Source organism: Corvus moneduloides, chromosome 1 (assembly GCF_009650955.1).
Source record: "Corvus moneduloides isolate bCorMon1 chromosome 1, bCorMon1.pri, whole genome shotgun sequence".
Taxonomy (NCBI): Eukaryota; Metazoa; Chordata; class Aves; order Passeriformes; family Corvidae; genus Corvus; species Corvus moneduloides.
The window spans coordinates 7,487,509-7,511,167 of record NC_045476.1 but is presented as its reverse complement, the minus strand read 5'-3'; the positions used below and the strand labels follow the sequence as shown (position 1 = coordinate 7,511,167).

At 40.0% G+C, this 23,659-nt stretch overlaps 1 protein-coding gene across 5 annotated transcripts in view; it reads right to left on the bottom strand.

The window, feature by feature from the left end:
- Positions 1-23,659, bottom strand: part of DPP6 (dipeptidyl peptidase like 6) — a 540,763-nt gene that overhangs the window by 35,840 nt on the left and 481,264 nt on the right. For all 5 annotated transcript variants that reach the window (XM_032098969.1, XM_032098980.1, XM_032098952.1 and 2 more), the window contains exons 9-16: positions 18,487-18,641; positions 17,169-17,266; positions 13,198-13,321; positions 12,318-12,356; positions 5,432-5,539; positions 4,775-4,866; positions 3,044-3,091; positions 1,051-1,169 (exon numbers count right to left, since the gene is read on the bottom strand). In XM_032098969.1, the coding sequence (XP_031954860.1) occupies positions 1,051-1,169; positions 3,044-3,091; positions 4,775-4,866; positions 5,432-5,539; positions 12,318-12,356; positions 13,198-13,321; positions 17,169-17,266; positions 18,487-18,641 (783 nt within the window). The remainder of the gene's footprint in view (positions 1-1,050; positions 1,170-3,043; positions 3,092-4,774; positions 4,867-5,431; positions 5,540-12,317; positions 12,357-13,197; positions 13,322-17,168; positions 17,267-18,486; positions 18,642-23,659) is intronic.

The following is a 23,659-nucleotide window of genomic DNA, read 5'->3' as shown; positions in this document are numbered from 1 at the left end:
ACAAACAATTACTGGCAGCAATGGGTATTTGCCAGTCAGAGAAGGGGCAGCCCCTGCATCACCACAGAGACCCCTGATGTCCCCCAGCCGTGGGCACCAATATCCCAGGTTGCTCAGAGCCCCATCCAACCTGGCCTGGAACACTTCCAGGGATGGGGAACCCATAACTTTTCTGGAAAACCTGTTCCAGGGCCTCACTGCCCTCACAGTAAAGAATTCCTTGCAAATATCCCATCAAAACCTACTCACTTCTCTCCTGAGCTGTTGAAAATAAGGAATTTCCTGTTTGCAGATTTCAAGCCTTGTTTCAGAGGACATGCAGCCATTTGAGCAGCTTCAATCCTAGGAGCAGATGACTGGTGTGCATGCACTGTGTGTGCAATTTTGGATAATTAAGCAGAATTAAATTACATAGGATTAAGTTTTGTGAAGATCTGCACTTAGTCTTAACAAAGCCGGAAAAAACTTCATTGACTCTTCTGCAATGTCCTCTATCCTTGGCCTCTTGGATACTCTCAGGCATTTTCAAAACAGGAAATTCCTGTTGGACCTGCAGATTATGCCAAGTTAAAGTAAATCTATGATGAATGAGTGGGGAAGCACCAGATATTCTGTACTTACATTGTCCATTAGGCACATTTCTGTAAACTGCCTTTTCTTGGCCAATTGTCTTCTTGTTGTAACTTACTTTAAAGCCCTCTGTTCACAGTACTGGTTGATGTATCTGGAACTCAGTCCCTGTCACCCACAGTAAACCCCACCTTACTGGCTTCTCTCTCATAAATTTTCTGATGTTTTATATTCTCCAGGTTTTGCTGTTACTTTCCCTTAAGCATACTTGTGGCTGGAGGAATCTACCTCTACCTTCTATGCACGTATGCACAGGAAAAGGTTGTAAATATTTGCTTTCTAGCTACAAGTAAAAACACAAAAGAAAAGAAAAATGTCAAGAGTAAAGCTTTGAAAGCATCTCTTTGTCTAAAGATATCAGTGCTGGCTCTAAATCCTGACCCTGAGGCACAGCAAGTACAATAACAGAACCCAACGTACCTTCACATGTCAGGAGGAAGTATTCCAGATTGTGGCTGAAGGATGCACTGAAATAAGTACAGTTTTCAATCAGATCACAGGACAGGCACCTCCTGTTGAAGTTCCCATTTGTGCTTGCACTGAAAAAGTTAATACAATTCCATGAAGGTCACTGAGCAAACGTTATTTGAAAGCAAGATTACTTGAACCTTACTTTAGAACAAGAATATAAATCTAATGTGTCCAACATTAGTAAGAGAAAAAGTATTTCCATTTGGTTGAGTTTAAATAGCAGTAATGGATTTTTTTTCCCCTCTTGCTTGAATAGAGAATATATAAATGGATACTGATGTCATTTTGCAAGGTCAGGTGGTTATGAAGGAAGGTATAGTTTTTGAAAGAAAATGATGGTTGCAATTCCACATGAGGAAGTCATAATTTGGTGGATGAAATGAGCAATATTTCTACACTTATTTATATTATAACAGACAACAAAGAGCTGGAATTGCTTTCTCTAACTTTTTTACTGGTTGCATCACTGGTCTGATTTGCTAGCTGCTGCCTCAGAGGCCAAAGGCTTTTTTACAGGTTTAAATAGCTGCTCTTATAACCTCCAAGTAGAAAGGAAAGACTGAATTTAGGGATCTCTTGTTGAAGAAGGTAATGTGGCCTGCCCATTTGCTCACAAGTGCTGCTAGGAGTCCACTGAATTTTTAAGAATGAATTACAGATTATTAGCAAATGTTAATAGGTAACATTTTGTACCACTATAGCATTTTGAAACTTCAGGAATATTAACCAGTATGACTGTAAAGCAGGTGAGTGTTTTTTGCTAACATTTCAAGAGATGAGGCTGAGCAACCTTTTTAGGATCACAGAGACTGAAATAAGCAGATCATGGGTTCTTGTTTAGGCTCAGATTTTATCTCAAACTTCAATCCCAATTAAATCTACTAAATCAAACACAAAAAACCAGATCTTCATCTGCTCTTTCTCAGTTATCTGTGTGGGGAGATGAGGCTGATGAGGCACCAGGGTGAGATGGATGCCAAGACAAGGAAGGGTGGGGAGCACTTTGACTCATTCCAGCAGCTCTTGAACAGCTGTGCCTGGACTCAGTTTTTAAAGCAAAGTTTTCTTCTCATTTCAATAGAAATGAAGAGTTAATGTAATTTTTAAAATTTTCTTCAAGGAAATAAACACTCTCAAAAAACTGTGGAGTGCAGTGAACAAGCATATAGGTCTTGGAAGGAAAAAATTATTTAACCAAAGGTAATTTAGTTTGCTCTAGTTTCCTTCCCACTGAGGAAAAAAAAAGGTATGATGTCGTGGGAGAGAAGGAAAATGTACTGACTGTCCCTTATCCGCTTAAGCCGTCACCAGCTCTGCCCCTCATCACTGATGTTGTGATGGCAGCAGGGTGACTGAGAACAAAAATAGGGCAAATGGAACAATGATTCCAAAATATTTATTTAAAAGTTTGTGTTTCCTCCCCTTTATAATCTGCTTCCACTCTATTTCACAATAGCAACACTAGCAATAGCTTGCTGTAAAGCCAGCCTTTTGCTCTTCATACATTTAGGGAGGATACCAAACTCTTCTGGAACTGCAGAAAAAGGTTTCTAAACATAAAATATTGTTAATGCTTTTCAGTTTCATGAAGAGATGAGCTACTATCAAATTTCTCAAAACCTCTATTGGAAAGTATAAAAACAGTTTATACCATTAGTTTATGTATTTCGGAATTCTTTCAAGTACTAAGAAGTTCTGTTGGAAAGTTTTGTGACAGTCAATCTTGAGACCAATTTAAAATTTGCATTAATATGAGAAAATTTCTTAATGTAGAACATTTCAAAGTGTCTAGCATTTTGTTCACTGTGGTTACACTGTTCTGTCTTTTCCAGTGACACATTGAAAGATCTTGCAATGCCATTAAAGACAAAAACTTAAGAAATGATTCGTGTAAAATTGAAGAGATGGGAAATTCTGTATATGAAGTTAGTAAAGCAAATACCTGTATAAATGTCTCCTTCTTGGCGAATCTTCTGTGCTGTGGAAATAACTGGAGGGGAAAAACAAAAGTGAATTGCACCATTAGAAGGGTGCTTAGAAGTATCTCATGCAACAACACCTTTACTCATATCGCCATTTTCATGGTCTTGTAAAAGCAAGGTTTAAACTGAATTAGAGAAAGATACAGAGGGACACATTGCTGAGAGGCTCAAGAAAGTCCACTGCTGACTGCACTGCAGTTAAAACAAGCATGGAAAACTTTGGGTCCTACACTGGTCAAATCAGTGGATCAAAAAGGATCAAGTGATTAAGTGGGAGACATCCACCTTTTTACTTCAAGTTTTATGGCTCAGAATTTCTTTTAAAGACCTTTCTTCTTCCTCTAGAGGAAGCTTTTACTTCTCTAGCCACATTTTATTCTATGCCCAGATAGACAGCTAACCAGGGTTTGATGGGAAGGCAGAGCATGAAGCTGAAGAACACTTTGTTGTCCTTGTTTTGTCCTGAGACTGTGGTGAGTGCTTTATCCTTTCTGGATAAACAACACAAGCTCTGTTGTGCAGTGGCAGCTTCTGTAGGTAAAGGAGAGATGCTGCAGGAGGTGGCTGACCTCAGTCCAGCCTCTGGGGTCTGAATTAATCCTCCAGATGCATTTCATGTAGATAATGATAAAGCACAGGAGCAAATATAGCATCCATGGGGTGAACAATGTCAGGAAGGATATTCATCCCTGCTGATCTGCTTCCAACAAGCTGCACTTGCCCAGGCACACATCTTGATTGCACAAATTGTGTGTGGTATTTTCTGCTTGACTGGCCAGTTAAAATGCCAGTAAGACTTTGGTGCTAGTTTGCTGCTTAGACCACCTCTGGAAGTGCTCAAGGCCAGGTCTGACAGGCAACCTGGTGTCCCTGCCCATGGCAGGGAGCTGGAACTGGAAGATCTTTCCCTTCCAGCCCAAGCCATTCTGTGATTCTGTGTTTCTATGATTTTATATTGCTCTGAAGTTATTGGTGATTGAGAGCATTCAAAATCTTGAAGAAGAACTGTGCTCTTAATGATCACTCAAAGTTTATTGTATTCCAGAAACTATTTACTCAACTGTTCAGTGACCTTAAGTAACTGAGAGGTGAGAACCTCATATCCACCTAAAATTTTGTCTGGAAAGAAATGTTATTTGATTTCAGAAAGCTAAATATTTTCTTACATAATTTCTTGAAGAGTATTTGAAAAAATGAATGTTTACAGAAGTTATTTTACTTCTGTAGCATAAAGAGCAAGTGTGAAGGAGGGTGGGTTTGTTTTTCTTTTTTTAAATTTTTTTTCTAATTCTAATGAAATACTCTTTTTTTCCCATTGCATTGGTATTTTTGCAGGTCAACAAAGGAATCTTTCCAAAACTGACTAGGTGGTTGATGAAAACAAGCTTCTTTCCTACAGAGGCTAACATTAGAAGTTGCAGCAGGAGAAATTACTCCTCTGCACAAATTTATTTAATAGTCACAGAAAGAGAGGTTTGAACTGTACAGATTAATCAAAATAACACAAGATACATGTAATGGTGTGAGAGGTTAAGCCAAAACAGAGACAGCTTCTCCTGCTTTCTTACCCCCACCTCCTTATGCTCACAGGTTTCAGTGTATACACAACACCTTTGTAACTGAGAGCCCTGTTTAGCCCTCAGAGCCCAGGGCTAAACAAAGTCTGATCTGTCAGGCCAAAATTTACTTACATTTTCTGCCTCTTTTCATCATATGCCAGTATCTTTGTCACATCCCAATCTCCAGATGTAATAGCCTGTAAGTCATCATTGCTACTGTTGGGCTGCCAGAAAGAAAAGAGAAGTAGATTTCTTTATTGTTAAAACTTATGAAAAAGGGAGTTCTTCTGGCTCCATTGCCCATGAAAAATACACCATACATCTGCAATTTCCACCACTACATTTGCTATTTCTGTGAATCTGCAGGCATAGAAAAAACAGAATCAGAATCATCTTAACCATGACTCCACTGAAGATAATGAGGTGAATTCAGCACAGAGCAACTTCAAACCCTTTCCTCTAATCCAGTGTGCCCACACGCTTCTATTTAATCCTTTATGGCAGGGTGGCGATTTGCTTATCTACAACTAAGGTGGCATTACAAAACTAAACCAAAACAATAATAATGCTTGGAAAGAGACAGTTGATTGACCTTTTTCTTCTAAGTATTTCATTTGGAAATTCACGTTATCTTACGCCCAATAAAGCATCATTGGAGGTTTTATTTTATGCACAAGACCTTTCTACATCTGCACCTCCCCATCTTGCTGCTGCAAGCACAGACACCACTTTTATTGCTGTCTGCCTCAGGTGAGACCCAGAGCAGCAGCAGCAGCAGCAGTGAGTCACCTGTGATGATGACATGGCAATGTGGTAGAAGTGCCCACGTCCTCCCTGGGGAATGGCCCGGACGAAGAAAAACTTCCGACCGTCCTTGGAAAAAACGGGCTCTTCATTCTGTATAAGCACCAAAATTAGGTGTATTAGTGTTAATTGTTAATTGGTTGTACTTAGAATTAGCTCAGCACTCCAAAACCCTGTGAAATTAATTCACACCAAAACAGAAAGTGCTCTTTGACAACAAGCTGAGGCAAACAAAGAGCCTGCTGAAAATTGGAGAAAGTTTTGAGGATTACTGCTTCTTGCTCTTGGGAAAGCAGACACCTTTCAGCTGTTGGAAGACAGGCAGCAAGGCGAGTTCCTCAGCTACAAAGTCAATTCCCATTTGCAACGCCAAAAGTACACATATACAGCTGACTGCTTGGGGGACTTGGAATACAGCCTTTAGTACCCGTGTGACAAACCCTGTTTACCCTGCTGGAAGAACCTCTCTGCTCCTGTCCTGGAGGAAACACAACTGAACAGCATCTAACTGCTGTCTTTTCCTACTGTCTTACAAATGCTTATCCCACTGAATTATTTATGAAGGAGAGGATCTCCCGCAGAACTCTCTTTGGCACAGAGCTCCCAGGTGAATGTGGTGATTGACTTTTATTGGGTGACTGGAACTTTCACCCAGAGATAGAAGAGACTCAGCAGAAGGAAAATCAAACACCACATGTGGCAAGCAAGCACCTCCTGGAAGGGAGTCTTATTTTTGTGAACAAGAACCCTGAGGCACATGAGAAGTCTCTGCTGCATGAGATGGTTGAACAGCAGATTACCAGGGAGGGCAAAGGATGGTCCATACGGTGGGACAAAGGAGCACTGTACCAAGAGAACTGGCTACATGAAGCTAACTCTAAATCTCGACTAGTTGGGAGTAAATAAAAAGCTGAACCTCTGTTAAAGCTCTTCTGTGATATCAGGATTTTCTGTGGCTGGATGAGCCCTGCCTTTCTTGGCTGGGCTTTGTGGACCCTTCTTCCTCCAGGGCAATCAACAAGGATACTGTTGCCAGCCTCTTCTGGGTCCTCTGCAGTTCAGTGCTAATCAAATATCTTGATTTTCTGCTTGGCACATGCCAAGATACCACACTGAACCAGCAGGAACCTGGCCACACAGGGAGACTTATGGCACAGCAAAGGAATAAACATTTTTACCTCCCATAAGCTAACCCATTATTCCTATTCTATGTTTCTTTGCTCTTTTGTTCTTTACTGATTAATTCTTTTCCACTATTTATCAGATTTGTCAGGGATCTATTAGGTGTTCAAACTGTTCTTTTTCTCTTTTATTTTCCCCTGCTTAGGTTTTCAGTATATTTTAAAATGTGCCCATTTGCAGCTTGTTGCAAATCTATGAAGTAATGGTTTCGTTTGTTTCTGACATTGTTCTGGAACCTGAAACATGAAACTCTATATTATTTCCAAATGTCTTTCATGACAGGAGAAACCTCATTGAATAATGACTGTGATAACTCAGGCAAACCTTCTGCTCGACAGGTTTTCCTTTCCTGAGGTAGGTAGCAATGAGTTCACCCCCCATTTCTGTATCTGTGCCTCCTGCATTATATATTCCAGCAATATGTCTCTGCCAGCGTGAGCAGGCATTGTGCAAATGCGTTTGAGATTCATTCAGAGCTACAGGGGAAAGAAGTTCATGGCACAGGTGTGAGGTTCTAGCACTGGGCTGATGTTACAAGGCACCCTGTTTGCATGTTCCTGTTGCTGGAAAGACAACACATGAATGCAGTCAGAACTTTGCGACAGAGATGACTGATCCCAGGTGGTAAATGAGGAGACAGACTGAAATTCTCATGGAACAGGATTTTGTAATTTAGGGAGCTACCTAATTAAAATATTCTGCATGTGATATGAGCTGTCTGAGCCTTTGGTTGACCATTATTGACGGAATGCCACAACACTAGAACAGAACAGCCCTCCTTGAAAATAATACATCAGTTTAGTTCTAGTAAAAGAAAATACTTTTACTATGCAGTAGGCATGGAATGTGTGGAAGTTTTTTTGCCACAGGAGGTTTATGGCCACAGCTGGTATCAGTAGGTGCAAAAAGGGATTGAACAAACTCATGTTTCATTAATACATAATTAAAGGATAAGGATATGGATATAGTCTCAAATGTCTGTAGTCTTTTTGTTGTAGATGACGGTGAAATATAAGAAAATTATGTCACCAAATACTTCAGTTTTATTGGAAAAGAGAAGGTAATGGGAGGCTGCTGGAGGGCTCTGAACCTCCTGGAGGGTTCAGTGCTGGAGCTCAGAGTTGCACAACTCAAGTCAATGTATCTGCAAATGGTCAGGAGAAGAAAACAAGGAGTGCCTCTGTGGCTTATCCCAAGTTTGGCAGAATTGCGATGGGTCAGGGGACAGTGTTAAATGCAGTTGGAGCTTCTGTAGGTCTTAGAGAAAGGCTCAAAGTCCTGGAGTAAAGAAGAACAATTAAAAAATTAAAAAAAAAAAAAAAAAGAAGAGTGAATTCAATTGTGTTTGAGCATCACTGGATCTGCAGCCAGCTGAGGAAGACTCCTCGGGTAAAACAAGGGGAAGATAATGTGCATACAGGATGGTGGGGAGTGCACAAGTGTCTCCAACCTCGAGGATTTGCATGATGAAATATTCACTGGGACAAAAGTTTGAAAGAGAAATTATCTGATTTATGGTTGAGTTGGAATGTATGAAAGATTCATGGACACAGAAGTACAGCTCCACCAAAACCACGCACGCATTATCATGGGTCAAACAATCATCATGTTTCAGCACCACACATTGCAGCTACAAACTGGTTTGTCTGTGCTCAACACAATCCCAGCCTCCTGTTCTTCTACAGTGCCTCACATGCTCTTGGCTGGACTCCACACTTTCCTCACAGAAATCAGTGGCAAAGCAGATTCTTTGCATATTGGTTTTCTTACTGACTGAGAGTTATACTTCCATAAGAATTATTATTTTCTGGTTCATCCTCGTGTTTTAAGAAGGAAACAAATTAATCTGAATAACTGAATCCTTTCCAATTGATTCTCTGATGCATTTTCCCTTCCTCAGCAGTCTCCTGACCTCTCTGTCTGATCCACCTTTGCCCAGATCCCAGCATTAATGATTTTGCTGTGTGGGCATTTATTCTTTCAGTGAAATGTCCCAGCACTTTTAGTGTCACAGTCCCATAGCTCTGATAAGCAGATAGGTGTGACACGAGTCCTTTTAACCTCTTGCATATTGGCAAACACTTTGTGTAAATCCAACAAAGAAAACACCCAGTGTGCACCGACTCTAATGGGACAATGCAGTCCCCTCCTCTTTAGGGCACAGGGGGAAGATCTCTTTCCATCTCCTGACACACTCAGCCCCTGGGGCAATGCTGAGCTTCATCCTCCATCCCTGTCCCCATGCTCAGATGAGGCCATCTCTGGCCACACCAATGGCCATCTCTGAAGCCAGGGCAGCTGCACCAAAATCAGGGTCAGCAGCTGGAGAGGATCCCATGTGTCTGGGTGCTCATCCCCTCCACTGGAGGAAATGGGGACTCTCCATTTAAGCATCAAAAAGGTTGTTTGTAGCCAGAAGCTGCTTTTTTATCTCTGGCAGAGGAATTTGGGTATTGGAGTTATGGGACTCTGGGTCCTCTTTCTGCTGCATCCTTTGTCTTTAGGCCAAAATTAGGTCAGTTATGGGCTAAGTACATGGCAAAAAAGTTTTACAGAGTGAAAAAAGTGGGTCCTGTTTGTAAGTTCCTCTGGAATCTGGTTTTATTTTAAAAATCTCTTTTCATGCCTCCTATTAACTACATGTAAGATTCATTTCTGGGTTATGCAGGATCAAAGCAAGGGAGTAGTAAAAAAAATGGTGCGAGGTTTTCAACATCTCAGCCTTTTAAGAGAGCAAGTCTTCAGTTTCAGACTGAGGTCATCTGAAACACAGGGGAAATAGGGACTGGAAAGAAAAATGCAACCCAAAGAAACTGTTATCAGGGGAGGGCAGCCAGCCCACACGGGCAGTTTTGGAGGTTAGAGGTCTCTAAATAATTTTATGGTAATCTCCTGGTCCTGTCAATGTCAATGTGAAAGACTGCAGCCTTTGGTGGAGTTGCAATTGCACCCTGGTTTATAATTAAATTTTTTTCAGGCCACATGCACAATTAAATAAATAAACCAATTAAAATGCCAGTAAAGTTTATCTTCAGAAGGTGCTCAGATATTGTCTGATTTCTCCCTTGCTGACTCATTGCCTGTATATGACCATCCCCAGTACTACTGGAAAATGGCTTCCTCACAAAAATTGAAACAAAATTGCTTACAGCTATAATTAGTGTTTCAAACAATTTGCGTATTTAAGCAAAAGTATGAGTGAAGTTGAGTCTGGCTCTTGGGCTCAGAAGTGCACAAGCAAGTATATAAATAAAAGAAGTATAAACTTCCAGAGTCCCTGGGCAGTTTTAGTGAACATGTGCCACCTCATCTGACAAAGAGTGACAGATACTTTCTAGCAAAACCTGTGTAAATACTGTGTATTTCTCATTATACTTTAAGTAGTTTATCCTATTTTTTAGCTGCACAGGGAGTAGTTGCCTTATTTCTCTTTGCCTGTGTTGGAGAGAGGCTCTCTAAAGATTTTGGACTTGCATAAAATGTATTCACTAACTGAAGCCCAGAAGGAAACATGAAATTGTTTACTATGACCTTCTGTAGACAGACTGCTAAATGCCACGGAGTCATCAAACTACTACAACAACAAAATTCAAATTCATGCCTTGTATGCTTTATCTCAGAACTCCCAGGATTTCAGAAAGCTGAAAAAAGTCAACCCTGTCATCCTTGGAGACTTCCTCACGTCCCTGGTGAGGATCTTCTCCTCGTCTCCTTCCCCCAGTCAACTGTGAAGTTTGTCCCTAATTCCAGGATGCACTTAAATTCCTGGGAAAAAGGCAAAACCTATGTGTGCTTTTCAAACCATGCACACGGAGAATTTTGAAGGAGTATTTTAAAGAATGAGGCAAGCAGCTGGATTCCTTGGTCTTAATGATTTAAAATTGGGACACTTGTCAAAGAAGGTCTTTGTGGTGGGCTGAACCCTGCCCAGGGTCCCTTGGCTGTGTGACCCCACTGCCACCACCCTGGCTGTCTCCAGAGGGGACAGAGCACCTGGCTCATTTGCAAATACTTATATTAAAATGTCTCAACCAAGGAGTCATCATCCCGAGCTGAGCCACACTCCTGAGCTCCTTCAGCAGCTGCCTGGTATGCAATTCATCTCCTTCTGGAAGAGGTTAGTATACCCAAACTAGCATTTAACATTTTCAAATCATCCTCATAGTCAGACACACACGCCATGAAAATACCTTTCCAGTTATCTAGATTAATGTGTCATAGAATAAAAGGCAAATATAGAAAATACAATTATCCCAGTAATCATATTCAGTCAAAACTAGAATTTTAAGTAATTTTGTTGTCAGAAATAGAGGCAAAAGAGCTATATAATTCTTCAGACTCGTGCAAAAGCTTTTGAAGGGTGCTATGAAATGTCTCCAAAGTCCATAGAAAATGTTATTTTAGTTTAGCACTGAGATGTCTGACTCATTTGGCTGTAATGAACATCCTTCTCTAACATCAAACTAAGTATGTGCTCTCAAACTAAGTATATGCTTTTTGGAGATGTAGTAAAACAAAATGTATTTCCCTAGAGCAGGCCCATTAGGGACTGACAGACCATTTACTTCAGATATTGAGGATAAAGAACCATCTTTTAATGCCTGTCCACGTGGTAGGTGACTAAATAACCAGAGCAGTGTAAAAACACAAGTTCCACTGTACTGCATTAATATTATAAACCACAACTTCTACTATACTGCAGTACATAGCAACTAAAGGATTACTACTGTCCTCAAACTTATAAAATAAATAAATCCTGGGGTTTTTTTTTTTGTTTTGTTTTGTTTTTTTAAATATACAATATCCAGGCAATTTAATTTTCCCTTGATTTGGCTTGTCTTTAAAGCTTTTGTTTCCTACTCAAGCCAATATGGTCCTTATGAATGTAAAGACTATTTCAGCATCATTTTTACTCGATATCAGCACAAGATTATTTGAAATGCTTGGAGCACAAAATCTATTTCCCCATATACAATCGATTTTCATCTGCATCACACGTAGCCCATTGCTGCAGGACAGCCACTGGAACACAGGAGAGCATTGTTCTTGCTGTGAATGGATGTAGTGTCATTTCTACAGGTTCTTGGCTCCTCTGAACAAGCTGTGGCAAGAATTTGAAATGCTTTAATCCTGGACTTGGAAAAACATACAATACAAGATATTATGGGACATGCTGCTCCCTGTCTGGCATTCACACAAGGCTAGAGAAACAGTTTAGTATTGTGGCTGAATTGAGATCACAGCTTCTCTCTCAAGAACAACTTAATGTAATCTGAGGTTACAAACTGACTCCTGGGCAAGTGTTACATATGATATTTAACTGTCTTAACAGTCTATCTGCATGATTTTGTCCCTGAATGGACACAGATCCTCTTAATAAAATGACCAGAAAACAACCACCACAGTGTTTAAATCATCATCAGCATGAGGGTAGGGTATGAAGGATTGCCTCTGAGGCTGATGAGTCCTCTACAGACACTGCCAGTGAGTGGTCTTCTACCAACATCAGCCTTTCATCTCTTTTAAATACAAGTAAATTCCAGGCTAAGAACAGTGGGACCTACCAGTGTAGGTGCCATCTTCCAAGTATCTCTCTCAGGGCCAGAAATCAGTTTTTCTCTTTGGGGAAAAACTCAATGAAACAATAATCCTACCAAAACCTTGACATCAAGGAGAAGATCACTCATACCTGTCTGTGCAGCCAGGCATCGCTCTCATCTTCATGTTTCTGAAACACAAAAAGATCATTAATACCATACTTGTCACATATTCTATTTTGCCTATCGATGCAGGAAGCTGTCAGATTGTAGTTGAAAGGTTGTTCAGAAATACAAAGAAACTGTTCAAATATTTGTTTCTGGAGTGGAATGAAGTGGCTGCTTTCCTTGACTTTCCTCCCTGATGGATAAGCATTCACTAGATCAAGAAAGCATTTTACTCATACAGACAAAACACATAAATCCACAAGATACATTATTCCCCAAAGAAATAAAGCTTCTTAAGAAATAAATAAAGGTTGAAATGAAAATTATTAAGAAAAAAATTCTCACCATGCTCTATGCACAGAATTGCATCATTTTTTTCAAGGGATGGATGTATAAGAACAATTTTATACAGTGGAAACATATGCCAGTTTAAATGATGGAATGTGCTAATCCAGATTTTATATCAATACACCATTTGTATTAGTGCATTTATAGAAGGGATTAATTAACTACAATTAAGGCATGTGTAGATAAGCATGAGCTGGTTTTAATGCCATTAAATACATATAACACAGCTAGAATGTTGCAAAGATATTTAGGTTGCAAACTGTTGAGGTGTGTGAGCTTGTGTGAGGATACAGGTATTTCAAGACAGGTAATCACTCTCCCTCACACACACACAGAATGTTTTTGGATTTCTAGGTGTTGAAGAAGAATTAAAAATTGTGAACACTGTTTATATTCTGTCTGCCTAAATTAATGTGTGCCAGCTGACTTTTCATCATGTAAAATAACTTAAATACTTTCTCCTTGCATGGGTTATGAACACTGATGGCAAGTGACTGCTGCGCTAATCTCTCCTACCTTGGTGCAAACCCCTGTGGTGGCGTCACAGAGCGTCAGGATGGACACGTTCTGGGCCCTGTTCAGCCAGTTCACTGCCACCTTGGTGCTGGTGGCCCATTTCACCATGGTGATGTAGTAGTCCCTGCAAACACAGACATGCACAAACCAAATCACAATGCTGCCATCCTAATGAACTGCCACATGGCAGAGCAGTCGGGGGCTGATGCAGGCAAACAGTTCAGGAGAGACTGATGGTTTTAAAGAACATCGTGTCCTGATGTCTCTAGGCTGCTTTATGTATGGATTTCAACCCCTAAAAATGACATTTTTAGGGCTGTGCAGGTGTTTTATCTGCCACTTCTGGAAGTTATTTTCAAAGAAGAGACAAATACAGAGATAAAGAGTCTTTCAAGCTATTCTGTCTTCCGAGAAGCATTGAACTGCCTGGAGCTACAAACTTATGCACAGGTGGAAAAGAAATTGCAACCTATTTTCATTCTGAGCGCACTAACCTGAGCTGACTCAGACCCATCACTATCAATGGTTGGGTTCTTTATGCTTACGAAAAGTTGATGGCCTCTGAGTATTCCAACTACACACCAAAGTATCCAGGAGTGTTGCAGTAAAAGACAAATAGTAAGAAGGACAGAATTTGGAGTGACACAAGGTTTCTGTAAAGCAGATGCAGTTGGTTGCCATAAAGACATGAGCAGAGATAGTTTGCATGAGCAAAACCACCCTCCCACACTCCCTGCACCATCTTATTGCTGGACATATTCAGGTTGTGATGATGCTTGGAGTAAATCGTGGGTGTGGGCGGCACAGTCCTGTAATCGGTATCTTCAGGAAAAGTCCTGTACAATAGTGAGGAGTGCAACCACTTAGGCTGGGCTGGAAAATACAGGAATAAATTCACTGATGGTTGCCTTATTAGAGCCAGGGCATGGTGCTACCAGACATCCACCTCTGCAGCAATTCAGGGCTCCACCACTTCATTTGTACGGCACAACTCCGGCTGAACTGTCAAAGCTGGTGATGTTATGATAAACTGCTGGGCTATGTGGGCCAAGACACCCTTAAAGCACAATACGACTTTTTACAGCATACAGTCTATAAAAAATTTATTAGTTCATTTGTTTGCTATAAAATATGTATAAGGAATTGTTGCTCTCATTGGAAATAACGTGCTGTGTCGCTGGAGAGTCCTGCATGTTCTGGCAAGAGCTCCTGCATGTACTGAAGAGAAAGGGCAAAAGCACAAAGATTTTTGTCTAGAAAAAGAACAAGTTGGAAATTGATTTTGTGCTTTTCAGTAATATTTAGTGCCTGAAATTGGCTGGGGGAAAAAGGAACAAAAGGCCTCAATGCTTACATCTACTGCACTGGGGGAAAGGATATGCCCAGGTGAGACAACAGCAGTCTGAAAATTTAGAGCCTGAAATAAAATTGTAATTTTACTCTTTATCAGCAACAGCATAGGCCCTAAGAGGAAAAAAACAACACAGCAAAATTAAACTGTATAACTGTCTCTTCTTTCTCTCCAAAATGAACTGAGCAGATTCAGTCTCCCCAGAAAAGGAACTTGATTTTAGTACTTATTGTGGCTTGGAGCATTTTTTCCATAAATCCAATTTAAAGTTTCAAGGACATATATTCATTTTTACATCCCTCTCACTGTTTGAACACAGGAGCCACAGTTCTTTATCAGGAACTTTAAATTATTATTTTAGGTGTATCAAGGTGCTCCCTACAACCCCAGAGAAGGGCATGGAGTCTCAATTTCTCTCTGAAGCCTCTCCCAGCCATCAAGACTATGGATAACTCAGCCCACAGATAACTGCATATAGTCATTATTCCAGTTTCTGAGTAGTGTGGAGTCTTTAATTTCATTTACTTCCCTTCACATCTCTTCCATAGGACAACCAAGCTTTATGGCTCCCATTTTGCACAGGAAAATGAGACAAGAAGGTGTGATTCATCTCAGCTAATTTTAAACATTTGCTGCTCCTGCAGCTGCACTGGTTAAGCAGCCAGTGGGGAGAACACAGGAAGTCAGTGCATTTCCCAAGCCCTCTCTGCCTGACCTGTCCCTTTTTATATGGAGCTGATTTAAGGGAGAACCTGTTTCTTCCATAGAACGAAATCTGTACCCGCAGATACTCGACCGCTGCGTTTATAGACATCCACATCAGAGCAAAAGGGAAAGGACACCCTGTCTGAGCCCTGTCAGGGAGGGTGGAGCCATCCTGAGTTTGCAATGGATTTCGCCATCCCAGTAAAGACATTGTTGGTTTGGTTTGCAATCATCTGAGACTGGTTATTGTGCAGCACCCCAGTTCATGCCCCAGCTGTCTGTGGCTGATTCCTGGAGGCAGGCATCCCCAACAACTCTACAATATGAATACCTACAGTATGACCATGGGAACAAAGCCACAAACACCACAAAGAACAGGCAGCGATTTATTACAGGCCAAGGGACAGGCAGCATTCCAGCCCATGGTCCCTGGGGCACAGACAACTCCTGTCTCAGATCCAGACTGGAGTTGTCTGAGTTTTTTCCATTATTTGTCTGCTTCTGGCCCATGCAAGGGCCAGGGATGATTTTTGCACTCCAGGGAGATAACATCATTCCTCAATTTGTCACCAGGGATGCAAATATAAGAAATAAGCTGCATCATGATCCAGTTCTGACCATCTGCTGATGAAACTCTTGAGGTCCAGTGGTTTTCACCAAAATAAAAAATGCCTGTCAGGCATTAAATGTTATACTACTACTTTCCGCCCCCTTCAGTTTCAACCCCTTCCTTTCACTTTCTTTATTTTTACAGAAAAGCATGGCATTGGAGAAAACTTGACAAAAATGTTCAGAATGAAAGAAATTTAAAAACAACAAGCGATCGATACTGTGCATTTCACCCCCAAATATGTTTTCCCATCATCATCTTTGCTTTGTTTTTTCTTTTTTTTTTCTTTTTTTTTAACTGAAAAATATCCAATTTCTGTGGAAAATTTCTGTCTTCTTTCAATTTTGAAGGAAAAAAGGCCATGGTATATCTTCACTTTATCATCAGCTTTATTAATTGTACTAAATCACTTTGCTCCAGATAAAAAGAACACAAAATGCCACTCTGTCCATATATCATCTGCACTGAGCACATTGAAATGCTTCAGATAGGATGTGTCTGCTGGAAGATCCTTATCACCAGCTTCCCCTGCTTTCTTGAAACTCCCTTCTGTAACTGAATGTGCAGTACATCCCTCTTGCCTATTTCAATGAAATTTTATCACACTGATCCTCCCATTTCAGAAAACATACATATAATGAAAGTGCACCCCTATTTCTCTGACAGCACTACTTCTATCATCCCTAGAGATGGCAATGGTTGTGGTTTTGATTAAATATACAGGAGCTAATTAATTATGATGTATTTTGCATCATTTTGCAATATTGATTGCAACCAAATAAATTACAGCCACCCATAACCACATAGAACAAATTTATTAGCAACACTTGGATCCTGCAGTCAGAAGTTATTGCTGTAATTAAAACCTTTCTGAATTTCTCTGTTTGAAGAGAATGCTACCAAAAGAGAAATTATGTTTTTCAGGTGCCACCAATCTGATACTGTGATGGGAATACTGTGATCCTGAATTCCCACCTGCTGTACACAGGTGAAGTTGTACTTTTGAAAGGCAAATGCCCATTTTGTTTGGCCACAGGTCACACGTCATCTTTTGCATAAATGGGTTTAGGTTATTTTAAAGTTATTAACTGTAAACCTGTTTTAATATAATGTTCTATAAAATACAGATAAAAAGACAAATAATTTGAAAAAAAATTAGGCAGATTCACACAAAATTAAACTTTTTGATAGCAGCAGAGAAAGGTCTGGTGTTAAAAACTGTAAAATGATCTTGAAAAAAGTCAGACTCTGATCTAAAACCCCAAGGGAACTTGGGCCAGTATCCCAGGGTGAGAAAGCACCTACCTCATCCTCTGATCATCCGGGGGAGTCATTTCCAGGTCATGAGTGGGTCCATTCAGACCAATCACATGCAAAGAAATAGTTGGATTTTCCATTCCAACCTAGATTTTAAAAATTAATAAATGACCATATAATATACAACACAGAATGGTTTTGAATTATTATATCCCCATGGATTATAAAAAGCACTCCCATTGAAGGGGATATGGACTGCAGTGCTGTGGTCTTTCACAGGGAGACTGCAAATCTGGGGATGTGGTGCAGAGGAGTGGAGAGGTTGGTATGCACAAACAAGGGGCAATTTTACTCAGGACTCTTCTACCCTTAGTAAGAAATTCTACTATATTGCTATTTCCTGCATCTTTTGACAAAAGGTTCTCTAACAGGATGATGGTTGATATAGTAAAATACTGATTCAGTTTGTACTATAGGAAAAGGGTTGAGCCATTGTGATTTCAAAAAACCTGCATATATCTGGGTATCTCTCCTGTTGAATTATGGTTCAATTTGGACCAGCATGTGAGGTCTTAGGCAATCAGTGCTTAAAGCAAGAAACCCAGAAGGGATGACTGCAGCAGACACCCCTGTACTGCTTTAGAGCAGGAAATTACAGCAATAACAGCAGCAGTGAGTCTGTGCTGGCGGAGAGCTGTGTCAGTGCTGGGCACCCACTGCAGGTCTCTGCAGTCGAGGGGAGATTGGCTCTTAAGTCTTTTCTGTCTTTCAGGCACAGCAAATCCCTAAAACCAACGACTCCACTGACATAAGGCCATCCTGGATACTCTAAGGAAGCCCAAATACTACATTTTCCTTCTATACAGAAGAAAATATATCTAAATAAAGAATATATGTATGTATGTGTGTATCTATCTATCTATCTATCTATCTATCAATATAAAAACTAAATATAGAAATATATCTAAATATAAACATATCCAAATATTGAAATATAGAAATTCCAAACCCACAGACACCAACAATCCCATCCTGGAGACAAACTCTCAGACACCATCCAACTTCCATCCATTCCAGCGTGGAAGCAAAATTGCTTTTGTGTGCATAAAAAGCAAGGATTTTTAAATTTTATTTTCATTGTATATAGAATTACTAATTCTCATAGAACCAGAAAACTGCAATTTTACAAATGCAGCTAAAGAGTAATGGAGACCACCCTCACTGGGGAACAGCTGATCTTGCCCTGGATGTGTTTATTTTCATTGCCTGTGAGCGTGCATTATTAGTCTCCTGTCTGAGTCTACTGGAAAGAAACAATTATTTATTTCAACGGAACAGCAGGACTGACTGTTTTATTTCCCCTTACCTTTGGATAATGATATGTTTTAACAGTAGGGTAAATGATGCCTGTATATATCGGGATCTCCATGGTGGGGACTCTGGAGGCATTAATTGTTGCATATGCCAACCTGGTACCATCAGGAGACCACCAATGAGCAATGTGAGTCTTCAAGATCTCCTCTAATTAAAAAAAAAAAAAAAAAGAGAGAGGACAGAAAAAAAAAAGGGCTATTAGAGGTAAATTACTATTTAGCAATAAATGAAACACAGCAGATACGAAAATCCCAGTCTAATCACAGCACAGGGAGGATGCCACAGGAATATCAATCAAAAATACTCATCAAATTATGCCATATACACAAATGAACACAATTGATAACAATTACTCTGTATTTATAGGTTATTAGGCTTAATTACCTTTGCTGAAGAAACATCAAATTATTCATATTAGTAAGCACATTCATGACAGCACAAAAGGCCCTGCTGCTCCTGCCGTGTGTCCTGCACATGATTAGAGTTCACAACATCCGACTAGACACGTACCAATCAATTCAAACAGTGCTCATGAAAGAGCTTCAGCAACTATTTAAATATTCCTAAGTTCTGTTGCCAGTTGGGAATAAACAAATATAGCAAATTCCTGTAACTTATGAAAGGCTTCAGAACAAGATACCAGGCCTTAGAGTCTATGCCTTGGATACCACCTTGACTTTTATCCCTATTTCGTATTTTAAATCGCTTTTGCAAGGCAATTTGCCATAAGTAGCCAGGGTTAGAGCCTGATCCTTTATACCACTGACTTTTGCGATTTTTGAGATCTCAGTAACATAGTTGCCATTGAAAAGGTACTTAGAAAGATGTCAATGCAAACATGTCAGAGTTCAGGTATGTAAGGAGAAAACAATATTGCCATCATGTGAAATTACTTTTAATACTAGTTCTCATTAAATTCAAATTCAAATAACTTCTAATTTCTAATACTTTCCATATCATCTAATATCCTTCATTGTAAAGATGAACTCATCTTACAGATTTGCAGAAAAGCTATAAAATTGACTCTTGGTCCAAAGTGTCTCCAGTTACTGACATTTGGAAGACATTAACTTGGCTTTTTTAAACCTCCCATTTTGTGAAAGACAATAACGTAATCCATTTTCATTAAGAGGCTTAATATCATGTGAGTCATTCCTATTTAAACCACCAGAAGGGCTTGCATATGCTGTACAGATTGATGGGCAGGAAGATGGGTCCCATTACTTTAATGTGAGAATAAAAATTAAAGAGGCTGCAGAATGTTCACCATGAAGTCCTGCTGCACAGGTCTAAGCAGCTCCAATATCTGCTGCCATCACCGGTCATTGGAAAAATAGATGAGGATTTTTTGAGTTCAGACCCACCAGGTTTTTACACCACCCTCTGATGACCCCCCCAGTCCAACTAGGACGTCCCTCTGGTCTGATGAGCAGAAACTCACCAGAGAAGGTTTAATTAAAAAAAAAAAAAAAATTGAATGAGCAATCCTTGGAGAATAGACAATTATATTCATCACAGGGCAAGTAAACACTTTGTTAATCAAGACTTGCATATGGCTTGGAATAAAACTCAAGGTACTATCAGAGAGGGTGCAAGGGAAAATTAATCCTCAGTACTTATGGTTTTCATAAATAACAAATTAATTAATCAATGCTTAATGGCAGCATGTAAATGAGGTTTTGGAAAGATATTTGGGAAGTTAGAAATGTTTCATGGGAAAGCACATCTGGCAAATTTGCTCTGCTGCCCTGTCCCACCTGTTATATGTACATTTAAAAGATGTTGCTTTTGACTTTTATATTGGTTGGCCATTAAAGAGATAATGAAGAGCATAAAGAAAAAGGAGTAAAGATGGATGGCAGATGAATCCTTGACATTTTAACATTAATTAGGAATGACTTTATTCAGCAAACATTTTCTCCAGGATCTCAGACTTAATGAAGCAGTTCTGCTGAAGGTCATACATCCAGAAAGGTTTTAGTGCAGGTTTTGTGGTCCTCTGTTAATGAGATTTAATTGAGTGAACCTTTGCCTTGAAACAAAGCCAGGACCTTGCTGTTGTTAGAGAGATCAGTTAGTTTAGCAAACCAGAGAATATTCTTATGGAATATAGAATAGATTAGTACCAGAAAGTCCTTTCAGCTGAAAGAAAAAATGATTTGCAGACAATTTGTTCTTGGAGACAGTTTATTCCTTATGTGTTTGCATTTAGCACATGCTCTGAAAATCAGTTGCATTCAATATTGCTGGGTCTTTCTAAAGTTAGTTCAGGCTCTGCCTCATGTGTATGAAAAACCAGGCTCTCCTTAAACACCAAAGCCCCCCTACCTATATAGACCATGACCTCCTGACTAAAAGCATAAAGTGGTAACTCATCAAAAAACTTTTGCTCTCTTCCCCAGAGCATGCAGAGACATGATGTCAGGATGCTGTGAGTGAGCTGCTGAGGCTCCTCACAGTCAGATCCTGGTGGCTCTGTGCTCCTTCTTTCTCTACAGTTTTTCCTGCCAGCCCCAACAGGGCATACAAACCTGAAAAATAGTGAGAATAAAGTGTGCGGTTCCCTTAGCTGAAAAAGGCTGTTCAGACCTGCTGGCTGGGTTCAAGCACAGGGTCTGAGGCAAGTCAGTGCTTATTCCAAGTCAGCACATTCAGTAATGAGCCACTCTGAAAACAGCTGGATGACCCTGCTCATGAGTAGTGACTCTGCAGTGGGGACATGTGTTAGCCAGTGATGGGTTTGTGCTCAGGGAGTATTACAGGATGTGTATTTTAATCCTTCTAGCTGAATAAGGCCCAACTGAATGATCATTTCAATGCTGTGTGAAACAAAGACTTTTCTAAATTAACAGATCCTCAGGAGGAGCATTTGAAGTCCCAGGTCAGAGTATATTCAGTGACAACAGGGTGTATATCCATTTTAGAGACTTCAGTGTCACTGGAGGAGAGAAGAAACTGGAGGCAGTAACAGAGGTGTGAGGAGAGGAATGTTCCCTGAGCTGAATTCAAGGCTGATGCTTTAGTGCATTACATGGGTGGCTGTCTTTGGAATCAAGACCTGAGCAGCATCCAGAGCGAACCAGGCTGCCCGAAGTGGGAATGCCATCTCTTCTGAAGGATGTGTTTCCTGATGGATGCTTTCCTGCTCACCATAAGAGAGAAGAATGAGAAGTCCCCTGCTTCGGTTCTCAGCTGCCAAGTAACAAATTGTGGTGAATCTGAGCTTGGATGCAGCATTTAGCTATGATACAATGTGGGTAATCCCTGGAAAGACTGAACAGTGGATCAGAAGTTGGGTGGACATTTCTAGTAGGTGTGTCACCAAAAATTAGCCCAGCATGTGTATAAAGCTAAGCAGCCACCTGCTTGTTTCAAACTGCAATTTAATTCCAGCAGTACTTGCAAGAGCAGTGAAATGGGAGACTTGTATCTTACCTGAGGTAACAAACTTCTCAAGGAATCATAGGAAATGGGCCTCAAAGAGACTCCAAAAGCCCTCTGGCTCATTCCTCCATGGACAATATCCACCCCAGTCCTGTAAAATCTTCACTAGTGGATTTGGCTATTCTTTTTAATACTTGTATAGCACCTTTAGCCATAGAACTCAACCATTTTAATTATCATGTCCACCTCTATCTAAGTACTGAATAGTCCCAGTGAAGTGCATTCAGACCTCTGGCTTCCCTGATAGACTCAATGCAGGGAAAAGCACCAGGCCTTTATCTTGTGCAATCTCAGTGGCAACCAGAAGGCTCTGGAAAAAAACTGTTGTATGCACCACATTTGGAAATCCACAGAGATGGTTTTAATGTCCTGAACCATAACCTGCTATTGGGGCATTTCTAAAGACATTTCCATGACAAATCCACTTCCCAACCTTGCAAAGAGCTCTAGACTGTTAGAGTTCCTCTTTGCTAATAAGCACATGTAAATGCCATGGCTATGGGCATTTCTTCATGCTTTTCTAAAAATCCAACTAATTCTGCAGCCTTTGTCCATTCTGAGTGATATTCGTGAATTTTAACTTTCTGCTGAAAATGGCAAAGTTCTGGCCTGCTCTTTGGGAAAAGATGGAGCCTTCACCAGTGACTGACTGAGAAATCCATTGGTAGCTTAGAGATTTCTTCCAATTTTTGAAGTTGACAAACAAAGGAAAAAGATGGTATCAGGAGAAAAAAACTGAGAAAAAGAAATAATTTGCAAGTGAAGAAAAATATTTTTCCTGGGCCTTCTTATTAGAAGACACAAATAACTTGCAATTTTCTAGTTGAGTTAACAGAGACTTGAACAAGACAGCAAAGATGCTTGGACAGACAAGTCCTCTGACAGTCTGCAACTCTTACCACTGCAACTCTTTTGGATCACTTAAAAAAAGAATAGAAAAATAATTAGAAGGCATTAGCAGTTTAAGATTCCAAAGCTCTCAGGACCAGTATTATTTATTGCTGTGGTAAAGCACAGCTGTTCTGGGGACTGTAGCCAATGGTTCTGTTTGTGTGATGTACTGTAGCTGATGCTCAGATCATGAAGTGTTTGGTGTACTGAGGATACTTTGCTGTTTTATTAAAACTGTTAATAAAAAGGAATTTTAAGCAAAATGAAATTAAAGCCTGACATAAAGGGAATGGCTTACTTTGGGAAAGAAAGCTCAAAAGAAATTGTCAGTAGGACACATCAAAAGAACATGAGAGGAAGAGAGATCAGAGAACAGCAAGAGGGTCTAGGAAAGGAGAAAACAAAGACTACTGAGATAGTGAAACCCCAAGGGTTCTCATAGAAACATCAAATAAATACAAATGCTTATTTGACAGCTGCCATCTGTTTTAAAATCAATTACTACATCATCTCAAAGCACCAACCACATGTCCAAATCGATTACTATTGTACAGTGTGAAAGCAAGTATTTTTAGCCAGTTAAGGAAAGCTCATTGTTCCCATTGGCTTTTACAGACATGTGTTTCAGGAATGGCTGTGGAAAACGACCTTTTATTCTATACAACCAAATTTTTCTCTCAGTTGCTGTAGTGTAGGCCTTCACTGACTTCCATTAAATCATTGTAATAGGTATAAAATGAGTGTAAAAAGTAGTTATGTGTATGCAAATAGTATAAAACTGTTTTAGATTACCATATCCAATCTCCATTTTCCTGTGTTGACATTATTTT